This window comes from Kwoniella shivajii, chromosome 3, assembly GCF_035658355.1.
Source record: "Kwoniella shivajii chromosome 3, complete sequence".
NCBI classification, from domain to species: domain Eukaryota; kingdom Fungi; phylum Basidiomycota; class Tremellomycetes; order Tremellales; family Cryptococcaceae; genus Kwoniella; species Kwoniella shivajii.
Window position 1 is genome coordinate 775,261 of NC_085910.1, and position 15,001 is coordinate 790,261.

The 15,001-nt window shown below is 44.8% G+C and overlaps 6 protein-coding genes across 6 annotated transcripts; 3 read left to right on the forward strand and 3 right to left on the reverse strand.

Moving 5' to 3' along the window:
• Positions 1 to 397: 397 nt before the first annotated feature.
• Positions 398 to 4,491, forward strand: IL334_002498 (uncharacterized protein; the record flags this gene model as incomplete). Its single annotated transcript, XM_062934242.1, has 14 exons — positions 398 to 468; positions 536 to 1,385; positions 1,452 to 1,561; positions 1,621 to 1,665; positions 1,761 to 1,961; positions 2,026 to 2,855; positions 2,931 to 2,986; positions 3,046 to 3,236; positions 3,314 to 3,428; positions 3,489 to 3,495; positions 3,558 to 3,681; positions 3,791 to 3,903; positions 4,029 to 4,192; positions 4,384 to 4,491. The coding sequence occupies 14 exons, from the start codon at positions 398 to 400 to the stop codon at positions 4,489 to 4,491; spliced, it is 2,985 nt and encodes a 994-aa protein (XP_062790293.1).
• A 224-nt stretch (positions 4,492 to 4,715) lies between these two features.
• On the reverse strand, positions 4,716 to 6,270 carry IL334_002499 (uncharacterized protein; the record flags this gene model as incomplete). The annotated part of the gene is made up of 4 exons (XM_062934243.1): positions 4,716 to 4,959; positions 5,021 to 5,352; positions 5,434 to 6,202; positions 6,260 to 6,270. 4 exons carry the CDS (start codon positions 6,268 to 6,270, stop codon positions 4,716 to 4,718), a joined length of 1,356 nt encoding a protein of 451 aa, XP_062790294.1.
• A 547-nt stretch (positions 6,271 to 6,817) lies between these two features.
• Positions 6,818 to 9,132, forward strand: IL334_002500 (fumarate hydratase, mitochondrial; the record flags this gene model as incomplete). The annotated part of the gene is made up of 11 exons (XM_062934244.1): positions 6,818 to 6,853; positions 6,992 to 7,169; positions 7,295 to 7,619; positions 7,688 to 7,961; positions 8,022 to 8,111; positions 8,174 to 8,352; positions 8,428 to 8,679; positions 8,765 to 8,799; positions 8,858 to 8,900; positions 8,961 to 9,031; positions 9,107 to 9,132. 11 exons carry the CDS (start codon positions 6,818 to 6,820, stop codon positions 9,130 to 9,132), a joined length of 1,509 nt encoding a protein of 502 aa, XP_062790295.1.
• Positions 9,133 to 9,366: 234 nt separating this feature from the next.
• Positions 9,367 to 11,521, reverse strand: IL334_002501 (uncharacterized protein; the record flags this gene model as incomplete). Its single annotated transcript, XM_062934245.1, has 4 exons — positions 9,367 to 9,770; positions 9,831 to 10,027; positions 10,121 to 11,221; positions 11,283 to 11,521. The coding sequence occupies 4 exons, from the start codon at positions 11,519 to 11,521 to the stop codon at positions 9,367 to 9,369; spliced, it is 1,941 nt and encodes a 646-aa protein (XP_062790296.1).
• Positions 11,522 to 12,136: 615 nt separating this feature from the next.
• On the forward strand, positions 12,137 to 12,631 carry IL334_002502 (uncharacterized protein; the record flags this gene model as incomplete). The annotated part of the gene is made up of 1 exon (XM_062934246.1): positions 12,137 to 12,631. One exon carries the CDS (start codon positions 12,137 to 12,139, stop codon positions 12,629 to 12,631), a length of 495 nt encoding a protein of 164 aa, XP_062790297.1.
• A 179-nt stretch (positions 12,632 to 12,810) lies between these two features.
• On the reverse strand, positions 12,811 to 14,750 carry IL334_002503 (uncharacterized protein; the record flags this gene model as incomplete). Its single annotated transcript, XM_062934247.1, has 8 exons — positions 12,811 to 13,039; positions 13,106 to 13,181; positions 13,241 to 13,254; positions 13,321 to 13,434; positions 13,488 to 13,677; positions 13,728 to 13,756; positions 13,824 to 13,975; positions 14,049 to 14,750. 8 exons carry the CDS (start codon positions 14,748 to 14,750, stop codon positions 12,811 to 12,813), a joined length of 1,506 nt encoding a protein of 501 aa, XP_062790298.1.
• Between the last annotated feature and the right edge of the window lie 251 nt (positions 14,751 to 15,001).

Consider the following 15,001-nt stretch of genomic DNA (forward strand, 5'->3'; position numbering starts at 1 on the left):
AGCTAGGCACAATTGCCATCTGTTCTTACCCCCTCCACCGGCATAGACCACCGAGTCTGTGGGAGTCTATCGTTATATGCATACTTGGGGATCGATTACGATCATCAATTCAGAGCGACATTTGCTTCGCGCTCTACCTGGACCCAGTCATCGTCAAGAGTACAAGACCAAGTGTCGCCATTGCTTCATCACGTCTTCAAAATATGATAGTGACCTCTTCAGACAAGGGGGACGATCAAAGCGACGCAGAGGACGTGGGTAGCATAATATGCTATAGCCCTCCTCGTAAGATGCTTGGGAAGCAGAACCATGTGTGAGCGACGTAAAGTAGAACCTTAGCGTGTACATCGGCTGACTGTAAAGTATCAACTGTAGCCTTTCCAGTGACCTATCCAGCATGCAAGTCCCTCTTGCATCCAAAGTCCGGGCGAAGGTAGATCCTCATCAGCAGAGGATATCCAGCAGGATGTATGTATTACTCCGTGCACTACTTAACATGTTGTCGGTGGAAGACTAATCGAATTATTGATAATAGATCAATTGGTTCGGACCCGGCTTTGGAGGGTAATGTCATTGGAGACGAGGTAAACACGAGAACAACAGACGTGGTAGTATCAAATGCGAAAAGGAAACGACCCGTTCTGAGGCTTATCCCACCTTGTGAAGATCTTTCATCATCATCATCTATCCATCAGTCGTCTTCCTTAAGCCCCCTACCAACCTCCTCTTTAAGCGAAAGTGATATACTACATCCAATTCCTATCGAAAGTATCCGGAATAAAATAACCAAGCGACAGAAACCTGCATCCCGTTCCAACAATTTGGAGAAAGAAAATGAATTTGGTCGTAAAAAAGTTCACTCTAACTGGACATGTAGTAAGGCTCCCCCCAATATCCTATCTTTACTTCGATTCGATCATATTGGAGGTGCACCAACACAACAAGCGTTACATCCAGCGACTCAACCCCAACAGCCGATGCCCGTTATCCGACCTTTAACGCCCATTATTCGTCTCAAAGTACATTCAGGCGATGATGAGCAAGCTGTGGGGAAGAGGAAGAGATCTGCACCGTCTGTCCAGGATAGATATGAGGGCAAGCAGTCCAGGCTGCCAAAACAGAGGATGGAACCACAAGCAAAGCCAGCAAGCGGAAAGAAGGATAAACAGTCACAGCGACCAAAGAGAACAAGTAACGTTGAGAACAGTCGGGAGGATGAGGTTCACATTGTGCCTTTACCTTCTATGCCTATCGAAGTCAGTCAAGGTATGCCTTCAAGTAAACTTTGTAAAGTCCTGCGAATCGTTGGTGGACTACCAAGAGCTACTCCAAGGAGGAAAGAGATATTATCTGCTCCAATCAAGCATCCTCCCGTATGGGCAGAAGTGAGTGACTCGTCAAAGTCAGGAGTGATTTCACATTTTGCTGAGATCTCTTGTTCAACTGTAAAGTCACGCCAGGAGTTATGTGAAGCATTACCTTATTATCGTAGCTTCCAATCTGGTTTATATATGCACAGAAGAGTAGCTTTTGGGTATCTGCTGGAAGCTTTCCCAGCGCCGTGAGTGAAGATCCAGATCTCTCGACAATAGTGCTGACGAAGAATCTCGACGGAGACAGGAGAGACATCTGGGCGTGCGATGGTAAAGTCATAATCTCACATGGGTGATTCCCCTTTTTACCACTTCTTGATCGCGGATTGACGATTCCGAAGAAGGGTTCACGATTACAATTCTGATTGTATTGCAATTCTATCGCAGGGGCGGGCAATGTATCCGAACGATGCGTCCTGATGGTACACCTGGTCCCGTATCTCTACAAGCTGATCAGTCTCATTTAGACGCAAGAGTAGATACCCTTCTTCTAGCTTACGAGAGAAAGACCCCTATTATATTGATCGCCGGGAAGGGTTATGAAGGATTACCGTGGGACCTGGAGTGCGCTTACGTCGTCCTGGGCTGGTAAGTCGATTCTACCTCCCTTCAAGACATAACAGTCACATGACTGACAAGCGGTGACGGACAGGTATTGGATCTCTTCGAGTTGGGTAGAAGCTGAAATCTCACCTAAAGAGGTCAGTCCACCTGAAGGTAGAAACTATTTTCACCGAGTCAAGATCCGTTTCGACTGGATCGAAAATCAAGGTGAACCATGGTGGATCAATCCCCTGCCACAAGGGAATAAAGTCCTCACCGCAATGAGGGAAAGTAGTCCACTGACACCGCTGTCGAGTGAGGCGTCGAGTCCAAGGCGGACTCCCCCAACAGGGGTCGAAATGTGGTCATATGATGAACTTGACTCTCGAATTCCGTGGACCCAGGACGGAGCAAACATCGGTGCTGTAAATGAAAAATCACCTAAAATGGACATCCGAACTTTGCTGAATCCTTCTTTGGGGCTACTTACTCCGCCTCTCAGTTCATCGGGAGACGGAAGAGCCTCGTCGACCTGTGATGAGCTAAAGTCTCGCAAGCATGATCGAGCGTGCTGGCCTGGAGAATCAGCCTTGACAACTCAAACACCATTATTTACAATGACAGAAAGCTCACTTCAAAATCCTGCTTTTTACCCTGGTGAAAAGTGTCGATCTTGTCGTCAACCGATAAATCAGATATATCAAGAAGGGTTGATATGTTTAAATTCGGCATGTAAAGCGTTCTTCTTACTACACACTAAGATTGGTTTATTACCTATTCCACCCGGATTCCACTTATCCTACAATGACGATTTCCTGGTTCCTCGTGAAACACCAAGGGAGGTTATCATACCTTACGATATCGTGCCTCCTGAACCAGCAAAGAGAGTTCCAGAAACTGAAGATGCGTATGAGGTCGGTGGCAGGACGCTTTGGAGGGGTAAGGTCAAATTCTTCTCCGCATGTCACACCGTAGAGTCTATGATCACTAATGATGAATATTCCGCTATGACAGGTTGGGTATGTAGGAAATGCGGTAGAGCCAATTGCAGATATCGATGGGAAGTATGGGTAAGTGCATTGTCACTAGGACTGGATCGGCAATTAGCTGATCGAACAAAATACGTTAGGAATGTCGAAATTGTCATAATACTCTAGCACCACTTGATCCTGCATGTTTGGTCCTTCCTGAACAAAGTAGGCTGTCTCAACCACCTTTCCTGGGTGAGGCCAAGGTAGATCCGAAATCTGGGATAAAGTCAAATATCAAGATGATAAATGAAATTGGATGTATCTGTGTTATATACGATCTTGCCCCAGCGTGAGTCTTGATTGAACTTTCATGGTGATGCAGCGGCCTCCTGGGCTCATCAGAAGTATATGATCGCATTGCAATAGTGGGAAAATATATCATCTCATACAGCCACATTCAGCAGTTTCTGATGATCTATTAGTGGAATATCAGAAATCAGCAAATCAAGGTGGATGGTTTCAACGTCGGGCATTGAAAGCAGTAAGTAAGATATCCCTATGATAGACATAACTAGTGACTTCATTAACGAGAATGACGAAGGGCGCAGGTAAGTATACGGATGTCAACCTCCTTGGTCTCGATTTGGGATTTGACGATATTGGGGTGCAGTCAAAGGTCAATTACTCGCACAACACTTCGCAGTAAACACGGGCGCTTCGTATAAATATCAGGTTGATACTCTTAGCTATTCGTTTGAACGATCTCCTCAATGCGTTTTGATGTCTTTAGCTTTGTAAGTCCGATTCCACTTCCTCGCCCCCGGTACCACTTGGTGGCAAATTTGATTCAGATGAACCGAGGTTCACTGATTTGCGATTCTGGATATGAATACACGTCATTAGAATCACCAATCGCGTAAGACTGGTATTAGGTGAAGAAATTGGGTTCAACGAAATACTCAGCGTGATGTATAGGGAAGGTCAAAAGATGAGCTGGCATGACGATGGAGAAACCGGTGAGTTTGGGCTCCGATACATCCTTTGCTTGGAAACCTCATTCAGGCAGATTACATGCCATTTATAAGTACATATGGAATCGAGGCTGATGGGTAAGTAATGATATTATTTTATATACGTTTAGGACTTGGCCCAGTGGTTGCGTCTCTCTCATTGGGAAGTTCAGCTATAATGTCATTTAGACCCAAGTCACCTAATCGAACGGAAATGAACGCTGGTTTTTATACCGGGATATCAAGTAAGAAAGTGAATCCAAACACAAGTTTGAGCATTACTTTGTCGCACGGTGTGAGTGGTACAAGTTCTAATCCCCTTAACTCTCCCTCACCTCCCTTCTATGGTTTGCCTTGCTTTCACCTGCTCTCTTCGCTGCACGCCTTGCGCAGTCTGCTAGGTTCAGATCGATATGACTGGGATCATCGTCAACAATTGACCTTGAATAAGGGTTGACATGCTTCCGATGTTTATGCGTGATACAGGATATCATGATCATGCAAGGTAGAGGAATCCAGATAAAATATGATCACAAAGTAGTTCCAATGGGATTTAGAATAGCTTCCACCGCCAGGGTCATCGGTGATAGATAAACTGGTTCCTCTAAAGCCATGAGGGATAACCGTGGTTGAGCTTAGTACCATGAAGAGCAAAGCAGAGTGGAGAGCAACGATACAATTGACCGCAGACTGGAGCATATATTTATTGCATGTATATGCGTATGGCGTCATAGAAGGTTTGCCATTATACCATACGTCTCAAGTGGAAGAAAAGCACCTGTCCCTTCATCCCAATCCTCTTTGGGTCTTCCTAGACCTTACAGTTGACTTTCGTCATCAACAAAAACCCTTATTTGACCTTTGCCCCATCTTTCCATGACTGCTCGACCACTTTCAGTTGGTTGTGAAAATGCCACTTCACCTTGCAATGGATCGAATGAACATCCGTAAACTGTATTTGAGCATGATGCGTTTAACAGATGTAACGACAGCGAGTTGGACCGGTAGGATGGTGAGATGTATAATCGATGTATACCTAATGGTGTAGGTAGTGGTTTCGGACTGACATATATACGTCAGCTAATCCTCTGCACACAGCTGAAAAGCAGGAAAACCAACTTACTCGCATGTTACACTTCCAAGCCCACCACTTTCGACCACTTCCATCTTTCCTCCAGTATTTCCTAATTCGATTATAGAATCGGGCTGTTCACCATCCTTGAGTACTTTCATAGCCCATTTGATCCCTTGGGCGACAACTACACCGACAACTCTTTCTCGTTGAACAGCTTTTTTCGATATTGCCAAATCGAGCTTCAGCCGCTTGGTCGTATTTGACGGTGGTGGGGGTGGAGATGATGTGAGAAACAAAAATATTTTACAGGATTCTAAGATTGGTTGAGGTAATGGTGGAGATGATAAAACTCTATCTACTGTGGGGAGAACTTCGTCGAGCTAGGGATGTAGGTTTAGCTTCCTACCTGTCCGATCTTTCAGATACAATAAAGTATTTTGTGAGATGCAAGAGGGACTGACCTTACTTCCACCATAACTCCCATCAACCATCACTACTCTACCTTTACCTTTACCTCCTCCAAAAACGATGTCGTCCTTCACTACTCTCCAACCTGCTTCTGAGCTTTTCCCTTTTCCCTTTCCTGATCCATCCCATACTATTCCTCTCAGTACCCTAGTATGATGCGCTATGTGAACAGACTCATCTTGCCCTCCGCGCATGAAGGACATTCCACATCCTGTACATGTATGAAGTAATGGTAAATGCGTCAGATGCATTTGAGTGAGAGATTTCGACGAACTTGGCGCTTTGGATGGTTTCAACCCCATGACAGAAGTTGAAAAGGAGAGATCCGTTGATGAAACAATCGCGGAGACGGAAATGGTCGCCGCCGGTTGTAAAGGCTTTTTGCGTTGATTCTGGGGAAGAGGATTGAAGAATCCTTTCAACGAAGATTGGATTGGCTTTTTAGGTGGCAATTTTTTTATTGGACGTTTGGAATTACCGCCTGTAGTAGACAATGTCATTTTGGAGCACGAAGATGGTTCATTCTCCGTTTCTTCTTCGTCCGCCGAGAAGAATAATGGTGATGAAGCTCGACTCAAAGGTCGTTTGGCAGGTGTTGGGGGTGAAGAGGGTGGTGGAGTTTCGAGTCTTGATGAACTTGGTGGGGAAGATGATCGAAATTGGCAAGTGAACGAGGGAGGGGAATTTGGACGATCATCGAATAGGGATGAGGAGGAAGACGTTCGAGGAGGAAGTTTACCGTACGTCCGACGTACTATAGGTCTTCGAAAGGTTGTCAGCGAAAGCTTTCTGCGGGAAAGGTTTGTGATTTGAGCTTACTTGGAAGACATCATACAAGCAGCATCAGAACGATTTAACGACAAAAGCAAGAGGGAGAGAAACAAGGTACTGTGAAAGTGGACAAGTGGTGATGAGAGATCAAGACAGACAAATTGATGGTGATGAAGCAGGTAACGATGACTAGATGTGTGTGTGCAAAAAAAAAGAAGATTGAGAACATTGCGAATACAGAAAATCAGGCACAGCATTAAGAGTCGCGTCGAGAAATCACAGATATCACGTGACAGGCATGTTTGACATTTACACCTGGCATTTGTAGCTATCTTACCTGGCTTATCAGATCAGTCCACCTGGGATGCACGTGACAGTGAGTACTCTCTCAGGTCCGATCTCCCCCGAAAAGAGAGTAAAGTAGGCTTTTGTCGGCCGTTACTCCGCATATCACAATGATCAGAAAATAAAGTATGAATGCAGATCTATCAACTGCCAAAGTCAAATTCAAGGTCAAATAAGAAACGTCGTAGTGCACACCTCTTCAACTCTATTGTGCAAACGCATCACCACTAGTCTCATCTCTTGTCTTATCTTCGTGTACAGATGTTGAACCGAGTCGCTCTTAGATCGGCTACCAGCGTGAGTGTTCCATACAAAGAAACGTCGTTCTCGCACTTGACCGTACGACCATTCGGACTTATTCCCGCATATCCTCTTTTTACTTCTCCTCTCTTTCAGTATATCAACGATAGCTGACTCCTCTTTCGCTTTTTAAAGCTTCCAAAAAGACAAGTATCAAAATCAGTCTATTCACCCCGAACATTTATCACCAGCGCATCCATCATGGCTGAACAAAAATACAGACAAGAAAAAGACACTTTTGGTCCTTTACAAGTGCCTGCTGATAGATACTGGGGAGCTCAAACCCAGAGAAGTTTGATGAATTTTGATATTGGTGAGTCGTAATGTGTGTATGACAATACGAACAAAATTCAGTTCTGAGCTTTGAGGACTGTCTTTCATGAAGAGGAGAATGTTTCGATTTGAATGGAGCTAACGGCTAGAACGGATATCATCTAGGTGGTCCCACCGAACGAATGCCTCCACCACTCATCAAAGCTTTCGGTGTACTCAAGAAAGCCGCTGCTCATGTCAACCAGACATATGGTCTTCCAGCTGAGATTGCTGAAAACATCTCCAAAGCAGCTGATGAAGTTATCTCTGGAAAATTGATCGAAGAATTCCCTTTGGTGGTCTTCCAAACTGGTTCAGGTACTCAAACCAACATGAACGTCAATGAAGTCATTTCAAACAGAGCTATTGAACTTATGGGAGGTGAACTTGGAAGTAAGAAGCCCGTACACCCAAATGATCACGTCAACATGTCTCAATCGTCCAACGATACGTAAGTTCCTCTTATCGGTACAGGCACATATAATAGATTTGACAAACGGATGGCACTGGTCGAAATAGCTTCCCTACTGCTATGCACGTTGCTGCCGTTGTCGAAATCAACGAATCCCTCATCCCTGCTCTAAAAGAACTTCACGATGCCCTTGAGGAGAAGAAAAAATCTTTTGACCATATCATCAAGATCGGTCGAACCCATTTACAAGATGCTACTCCTTTAACCCTTGGTCAAGAATTTAGTGGTTATGTGGCTCAAGTCGCTAAAGGTATTGGAAGAGTCGAATCCACACTCGAAAACTTGAGTCAACTTGCTCAAGGTGGTACTGCCGTCGGAACCGTGAGTCCTCCTGTATCATGCATTTTACAAGACGGAAGCCAACTAATAGAGGAACTTTAGGGTCTCAATACTAAAGCTGGATTCGACGAGAAGGTAGCTGCTGAGATCTCAAAGATTACCGGACACAAATTCATCACTGCCCCCAACAAGGTGAGTAATGAGAGATCCTGCATTCGCGAAATTTAAATGTTAAGTCGTGACTATGCTTCTAGTTTGAAGCCCTCGCCGCTCATGATGCTATCGTCGAGGCTTCCGGTGCTCTGAACACCGTCGCTGTATCATTGATGAAGATCGCCAATGATATTCGATACCTTGGATCTGGACCTCGATGTGGTCTTGGTGAGCTTGAATTACCAGAGAATGAACCTGGATCTTCTATCATGCCTGGAAAGTGAGTCACTACATCCAGCTGACCTTGCCAAGATAAGGAGATAGTGACTGACCGGCTTGTCGCTGTCAACTCTAGAGTCAACCCAACTCAATGTGAAGCACTCACAATGGTAGCTGCTCAAGTCATGGGAAACAACACTACGATCTCAATAGCAGGTTCATATGGTCAATTCGAATTAAACGTCTTCAAACCTGTTTTGATCAAAAACCTCCTCCAATCTATTAGACTTTTGGCAGATGGTTCAAGAAGTTTCACCAAGAACTGTGTCGTAGGTATCAAAGCCAATGAAGAGAAGATCAAGAAGATCATGAATGAAAGTTTGATGCTGTGAGTAGATATACCATAACCGCTCATTTGAGGTTCACGCCAGTAGGTCTGTGGAGTGGTAGCTGATTATGGTGGTGTGATATAGTGCAACCTGTTTGAACTCTGTCCTTGGTTACGATGGCGAGTTTGATATCTCCATTGTTATATAGTACACATCGCTGACGAATGGGATGTGTAGATGTCGCTGCTATTGCTAAGAACGCACACAAGAAGGGTCTCACGTGAGTGTTAGCCTCATGTCCGATCGTTCTAGCTAATCGAACACGCATCTGAAATTGCAGTCTCAAAGAATCAGCTCTTGAATCCGGTAAGATTACTGCTGAACAATTTGACGCCAAAGTGAGACCAGAACGTGAGTTGTGATTTCTGACCGGTGTGCTCTAAGTCAAGTTTCGAGCTGACATTTATTCTTCGCGACTCTTGATAGTTATGTTGGGTCCTGATGAAGTATAATTGGCTGGGTTGCTAAGAAGGATATTCATTCGTAAAATGTCTATCATGGATCCACAGAATACTACACAAATGTTTTGACCCATGGATTTTTCATTGCGCATATTCCATAATCTATGATTTCCCCCTATTTGCATCTTCGATTCCTTATATACAATCTGCCTTATTAAGAGCCTTTCGATTGCACGTATCCATAACTGTTACTGTCCCTCATTTTCACAGGCATCTATTGCAAGTCTACAGATTACTGATCCCTCCCATAACCTCTTCTAAAACCATGTCGAACAAAGTCGAAGATAAAGGGATAATCTTGATCTTCCTTTTCCTGAGGATGGCTCGATTTCTTAAAAACGAATCATTCGATTCTTTCTGCTTTTCGAGTTCTTCTTCATCAAGGTATTCCTCTTCCCGATCAAGAGGGAAATCGTCAGCATCTGCTGGCGGGAAGTCACTGGGTCGAAAACCTGAAGGGAGGATTGTCTCTTCCGGCTCCTCGCGAGTAGCAGACAGAGACGGCATGGACGAGGGTGTAATGATGCGGGAGGTGGGAGACTTGGAGACATTGGAAGAGGATGGAAGCAAAGATGGCAGGATGTAAGCCTCGTATGGAGTGATGGGTCGAGCAGCGGAAGATCGAGATGCTGTATTTTGCAGGTATGAGCGGTCACATTCTATATAAGCCTGATCGCGGCATTACTTACAAGTTGAACCAGTCAATGTTCCAGCGCTGCTTGACGAGGTGTCAGCAGTAGCTACTGCGTTCTGCCGCTCCTTGCCCTTCAGTTTGTCTCGCCCACCTGCACCGTCCCCAGAATTTTGGTTGTCATGACCATCATCTGATTCCCCTGGTCCATCTCCATCTGTTCCACTACTTCGTGATTCTCCCTTTGATCCACCACTTTGATCACCACGACCACCACGACCACCTCGACCACCACGACCACCTCAACCACCTCGTCGGCTCTTAAATTCTCCAATGCTTTTCAAATACCGATCGACCTCGGATCTGACAGTACGGGCAATGCGCTTCCCGGTGTATTCGTCATTTATATGCTTTAGGGTAGCTTCTCGAAAGATATGAATGAGAGGACTGTCGCCGATCTTAAGAGCAGGTAATGGTTGGTGCAGGGGATGATCGACGATGAGCTCAGCTGCATGGCATAGCAGTTGCCATACTGTCCGAATGCCTGAAAGATTAGGCTCTTCCATCGTTCCGAAACTGTCGGGTAGACCGGAGCACTCCTGCAGGTACTCATCAAGCGTCACAGGCTCCTTGATGTTACCGTCTGTTTCTTGCAGACTTGAGGCGGACTTGACAATGTAGACATCGGGGGTAAGAGCGATCACTATAGCGAAGGTATAGCCACGAATTAACAGACCAATATAAGTTCCAGCGATCTCGTTCGCCGTTAATAAATAGGCTAATCCCTGGCAGACCACCTTTTCTACGGGGGTAGTGATATCTTTCAGTTCTCCCACCAGGGAGGGGAGGATGAAAATCTTCTTCTTCGTATTCTTCTGAGCTTCCAAAGAAGTCTGTGACCCTTTCTTTGCGATTTGAGGACGTTTTGGGGGAAGAGATGGTGGTTTTACGGAAGCTGTCGCCGGGATTTTTCTATCTCCAGAAGAGGGATTCTTCTTTGGGTCGGACCTCCCAGCACGAGTCTTTTCGCGACGAACCGATGGCCCAGCAATCGCATTTGGAGAGAGGAATATGTTCGAAGGCGGAATTTCGGACATTTTAGATTGGATTTGGGAAGCTTGCTTCGTTGGATCCGCTACCACCTGAGCCCATGACCGCCGTGGAACCAAGGGAGGATTCGAAGCAGGAGGGGTAACATGTTGAATGGCTGGAATGTGCTCTTCGAGGATAGGAATGGAAGATGAAGGAGTTTGTGTGCGAGGAGAGGCGATGTCCTTGGGAGAAGAGGCAACCTTGGCAGCAGATTTCTTTCCTGCTGATGTAGACCTGATGACATCTGCCGGCTCTACCTCAGTGAAACAAAACACTGCGATGTCTGGTGAATTCGTCCCGTAATTATGGGGGACTGGGCTTCCATTTTCAAAAATTCTGTTGTATTCTGTTTTGTACCTGAAAAGCTCACAAGATCTCGTCAGCTAACGACAGTGAATCGAATACCTGAAGCACTGACCGGCGGAGATCTTTTACGAATCGACTTTCCTCGTAAAACAAATCGACCGTTTGTCCGTCGACGATATTTCTTGACCGAACGTTGGCCATCGATGGAACTCCACCAAAGGCTACTGCTAAACTATTGTGATCCACATTATGAAGACTTTTGACAATTGGCTTGAAAAGATCACGCAATGCCAACGATAGTTCAGTCTCACTAGTGTCTATGTGACCCTGGAAGATCGAGGTAGCAAGCATCTCTTGATCAATTGGGTGGTTCGGTGGAAGGATTGTCACCTTTGAGCGGAATGTTAAAGGGGTTGTCATTTGGAATTATAGGCAAGAGTATATTTGACGTGAAAGGTGCTGTATGAGGGTCAGTGTTTGGCCACAAGTGTGACTCTGATTGGTTTGCTTTGTGAAATTAACTGGATAATGAAAGTTGAGTTTGTAGTTGTATAAATATGTTTCTTCAAGTGGGATGAGAATTTCGAGTCGCCTCGTGAGACTCATGCAGAAAGCTATACATGTACATATGACGAGCGATGACGTGTGTGTGTGTCTCGTGTTGTGCGTAGCCATGTTTCTGATGGTAATGACGGAGTGAATGGGGATGGATGATGATGGGATGACGATGAAACAACAGTTCCATACTCGAGTCAACTTTGTCATGCTCATCAAGGTTGGGGTGGGTTTGAACGATTGGACCGCCGGCACTCAAACCTTTGCCGAACAGAGGTAAAATGGGAGGATCATTCAATGTCATCAAAGGCACCGAAAAAGAAAAGCGAGAAAAATCATTGTGAATACCTCTTCAACCGTAAATCATCTCATGCTTCTGTTAGATCTGTTAAAAGGGATCACTTGGGCAACATGGACAGACAACTTAAATCACCATTACTGATCGAAACTATCGGTCAACCACTGAAACTCTCATCGGAAGTAACATTTAAACATTTACAAAACTTCCTGGAACCACTAGGACCTTCACCTGCTCGAACCCAATTAGAGAGGTTGACAGACGCTTTAGGAGTCGAGATAGGAAAGATACTACCTGCAGAAGGTGAACGTAGGGAATTAGAAAGGAAAGAAGTCAGAATAGCCGCGAAATCTGAAAGAAGAAGATTAAGAGCTGAAGCTGAAGAACAAGCAAATCAAGATCAGTTGGAAAATCAAATTGAAAACGATTTACAATATCAAGATGGAGTAGAAGGAGAAGGAGAGTTGGAAAATGGTGCTGTGGAACTAGATGACGAGGAGAAAATGGACGACAGAGGTGATATAGAATATGGCGATAATGTCGAAGACGAGAATGATGACGAACCAGATGATCATGAGGACCAGAAGATGGAAGACAACAGCGAATAGAAAAAGTTTTGTTATGATGATCACACAGATTGAGGTATGTACATTATGACGGGAAATCAAAAATCACAGAGGTGAACTAATCATCACAACGTAGTACAACTGTAATTGGGCTACACCGAGTACTCCGATTGTATATACCAAGCATCCATTTATACCCTTGCTCCATCGTGATGTGATAATCAATCACCAACACAAGGTCCTCTACCTTCTTTTTCCATATCCAATATCTTGAAGTATCCACATCCTTTCATATCACCTGTCTGAGCGGGACTTTGACACTGCCAGAAGAAGACCATATCATCTTCAACAAAATCACCTGGATCTCGGAGTTTATTTTGGGATAGTCCAGATGGCGAAGTAGGGAATAGCTTGGAACGTGCTTTCGCTTTCTGATCTGCTCGAAGTAATCTAGATAATAGGTGCGACAAGAGATGATCAGGTATATGAATCAGGGCTGGGTAATTCTGGACCTACGTCGGCATGCCGCATTTGCAAGTTGGGGTTCCCTCGCGAGCACCAAATGGACCAGTAGATGGGTTAGGATGAAAATCTGTGATATCATTATCAGTATTGCTGACTTCACCTATCTCGTAATCATTCAAGCCTTACCCTCACGATAGAATCTGATCATAGTATATAAATTAGCCTGAATGCCTCTGATGAGCGGCACACTCAAGCTACTGACTGACCTGAAGGTGATGTTAATTCTTGAGGTATAAGCCTTTTGGTCATTTGACGGTATTGGGTCCTCGTTCATGTCATATGTAGGGCGGAAGAGATCCAAAGCTTTCTGTGAAGGTACACTATGGTATTACAGTCAGCTCGGAACGTTTGAAAGAACACCAACACGACTCACGTATGCTTAAATCGCTCTTGGCAACCCGCATTCATCAAACATAAGCTGTTGTGTCCCAAAGTCATCTCATATGTCCGAATCGGCTTAGTATCTGTTGCAAAGCTTGGATCGACGGTGTTCGTCTGGCGAAGTCGGAAAGCTCTAGGTGTACCGAGGGACAGTGAGGCTATAGTAGTATACGGCCCTAAATCTATGCTTGGGAGGTCAGTGGATGTTCTAGTAATTAGAGTTCGTCCTTACAGGTCAGCTGGTCGGCATGCCATCCGACCCTATTCAATCCAGCATGCACGAGTTAATTCCCTCCATCTTTCGGAGTAGTGTATGGGCTCTACTTACGAACTCTTAGCTCCATCATATCTATTTGTCCCACAACACGTAGCTTTCCACTCTCCTGCCCATTCATCACGGTATCGTTTCCTCTTCTTCAATGACTCATTTACAGCTTTCTCTACCAAATCAGCGGCTTTAAATAGCAGAGGAGGATAGTCCTACACGATCCATTGTCCCATGTTAGGGCTGCTGACTCAAAAGTACGAAGTAGGGACATAAGACATGACCTACAGCAATATCGACCATACTCGTAGCAGAATACCAATATCTGACTCCTTTTGCCCATGCCTCGCCTTTGGGATGTTTATACATCTGTACTGTATGAGGACTTTTGACTGCTTTACCAGCAAGATAGAATTCGTTATGATACCATTTTTCAGATTCTTCCATCAATTCAAGGTATAAAGCTGATGCTAATGAAGGAGAAAGAGGTGTATCGAGTAACGTGATTGGCAGATTATGATTATCAATTGCTTTTTGAGATGTTAAAAGTATAGCAGGTTGAGGACCATTTTTGACTTTCGTTTTCGTTGGACTTGTTGTCGGTGATGCACGGAGGACAGCAAGGAGATCTACTTCTTCTACACCTATTCTCGACGGTCTCATACTTTTACTTGATCCAATTCCAACCTGATCGACAGCTGTCCCCAACACCGCCTCAGCTTTCAAGGTGTCTTCCTCTTTCCTGGGTATCGTCCCATCCCTTGGCTTTTTCAACCAGCTTTGTAAACTAGTCCCAGCTTTTCTTTTTCCCGCACTCTTAACTCTGGGCAATAGCAATTCCTGGGCAGCTTTTCCTACATCTCCATCGGAATCATTCAAAGCTTCTAATAGCCTTTCGAAGGAGAATGAGATCGGTTCGAGCAATGATGCTAGTAATGCGATTTTCGTGTCTGTATCCTCGTCTTCTTCTTCGGTTCGTTGCTCACTCATTTCGTATGATCAACGTATTCGTGTTCTCACTTGTCTGTTGACTGTGCAGAAGAGTAAGAGGGAGGGGAAGAGGAAGAGGAAGAATAGCAACGATTAATGTATTTTGTAGATCGGTTGACTGGACTGGACAATGAAGTGGAGGTTGTATCTTTCAATTGTTGTTGTATATTGTTGACAGAAAGACGTGTCAATCAATATTCGAGATATCATCCATCACCATTCGTGCGAAACGTCATATCCGCCTATCGCAT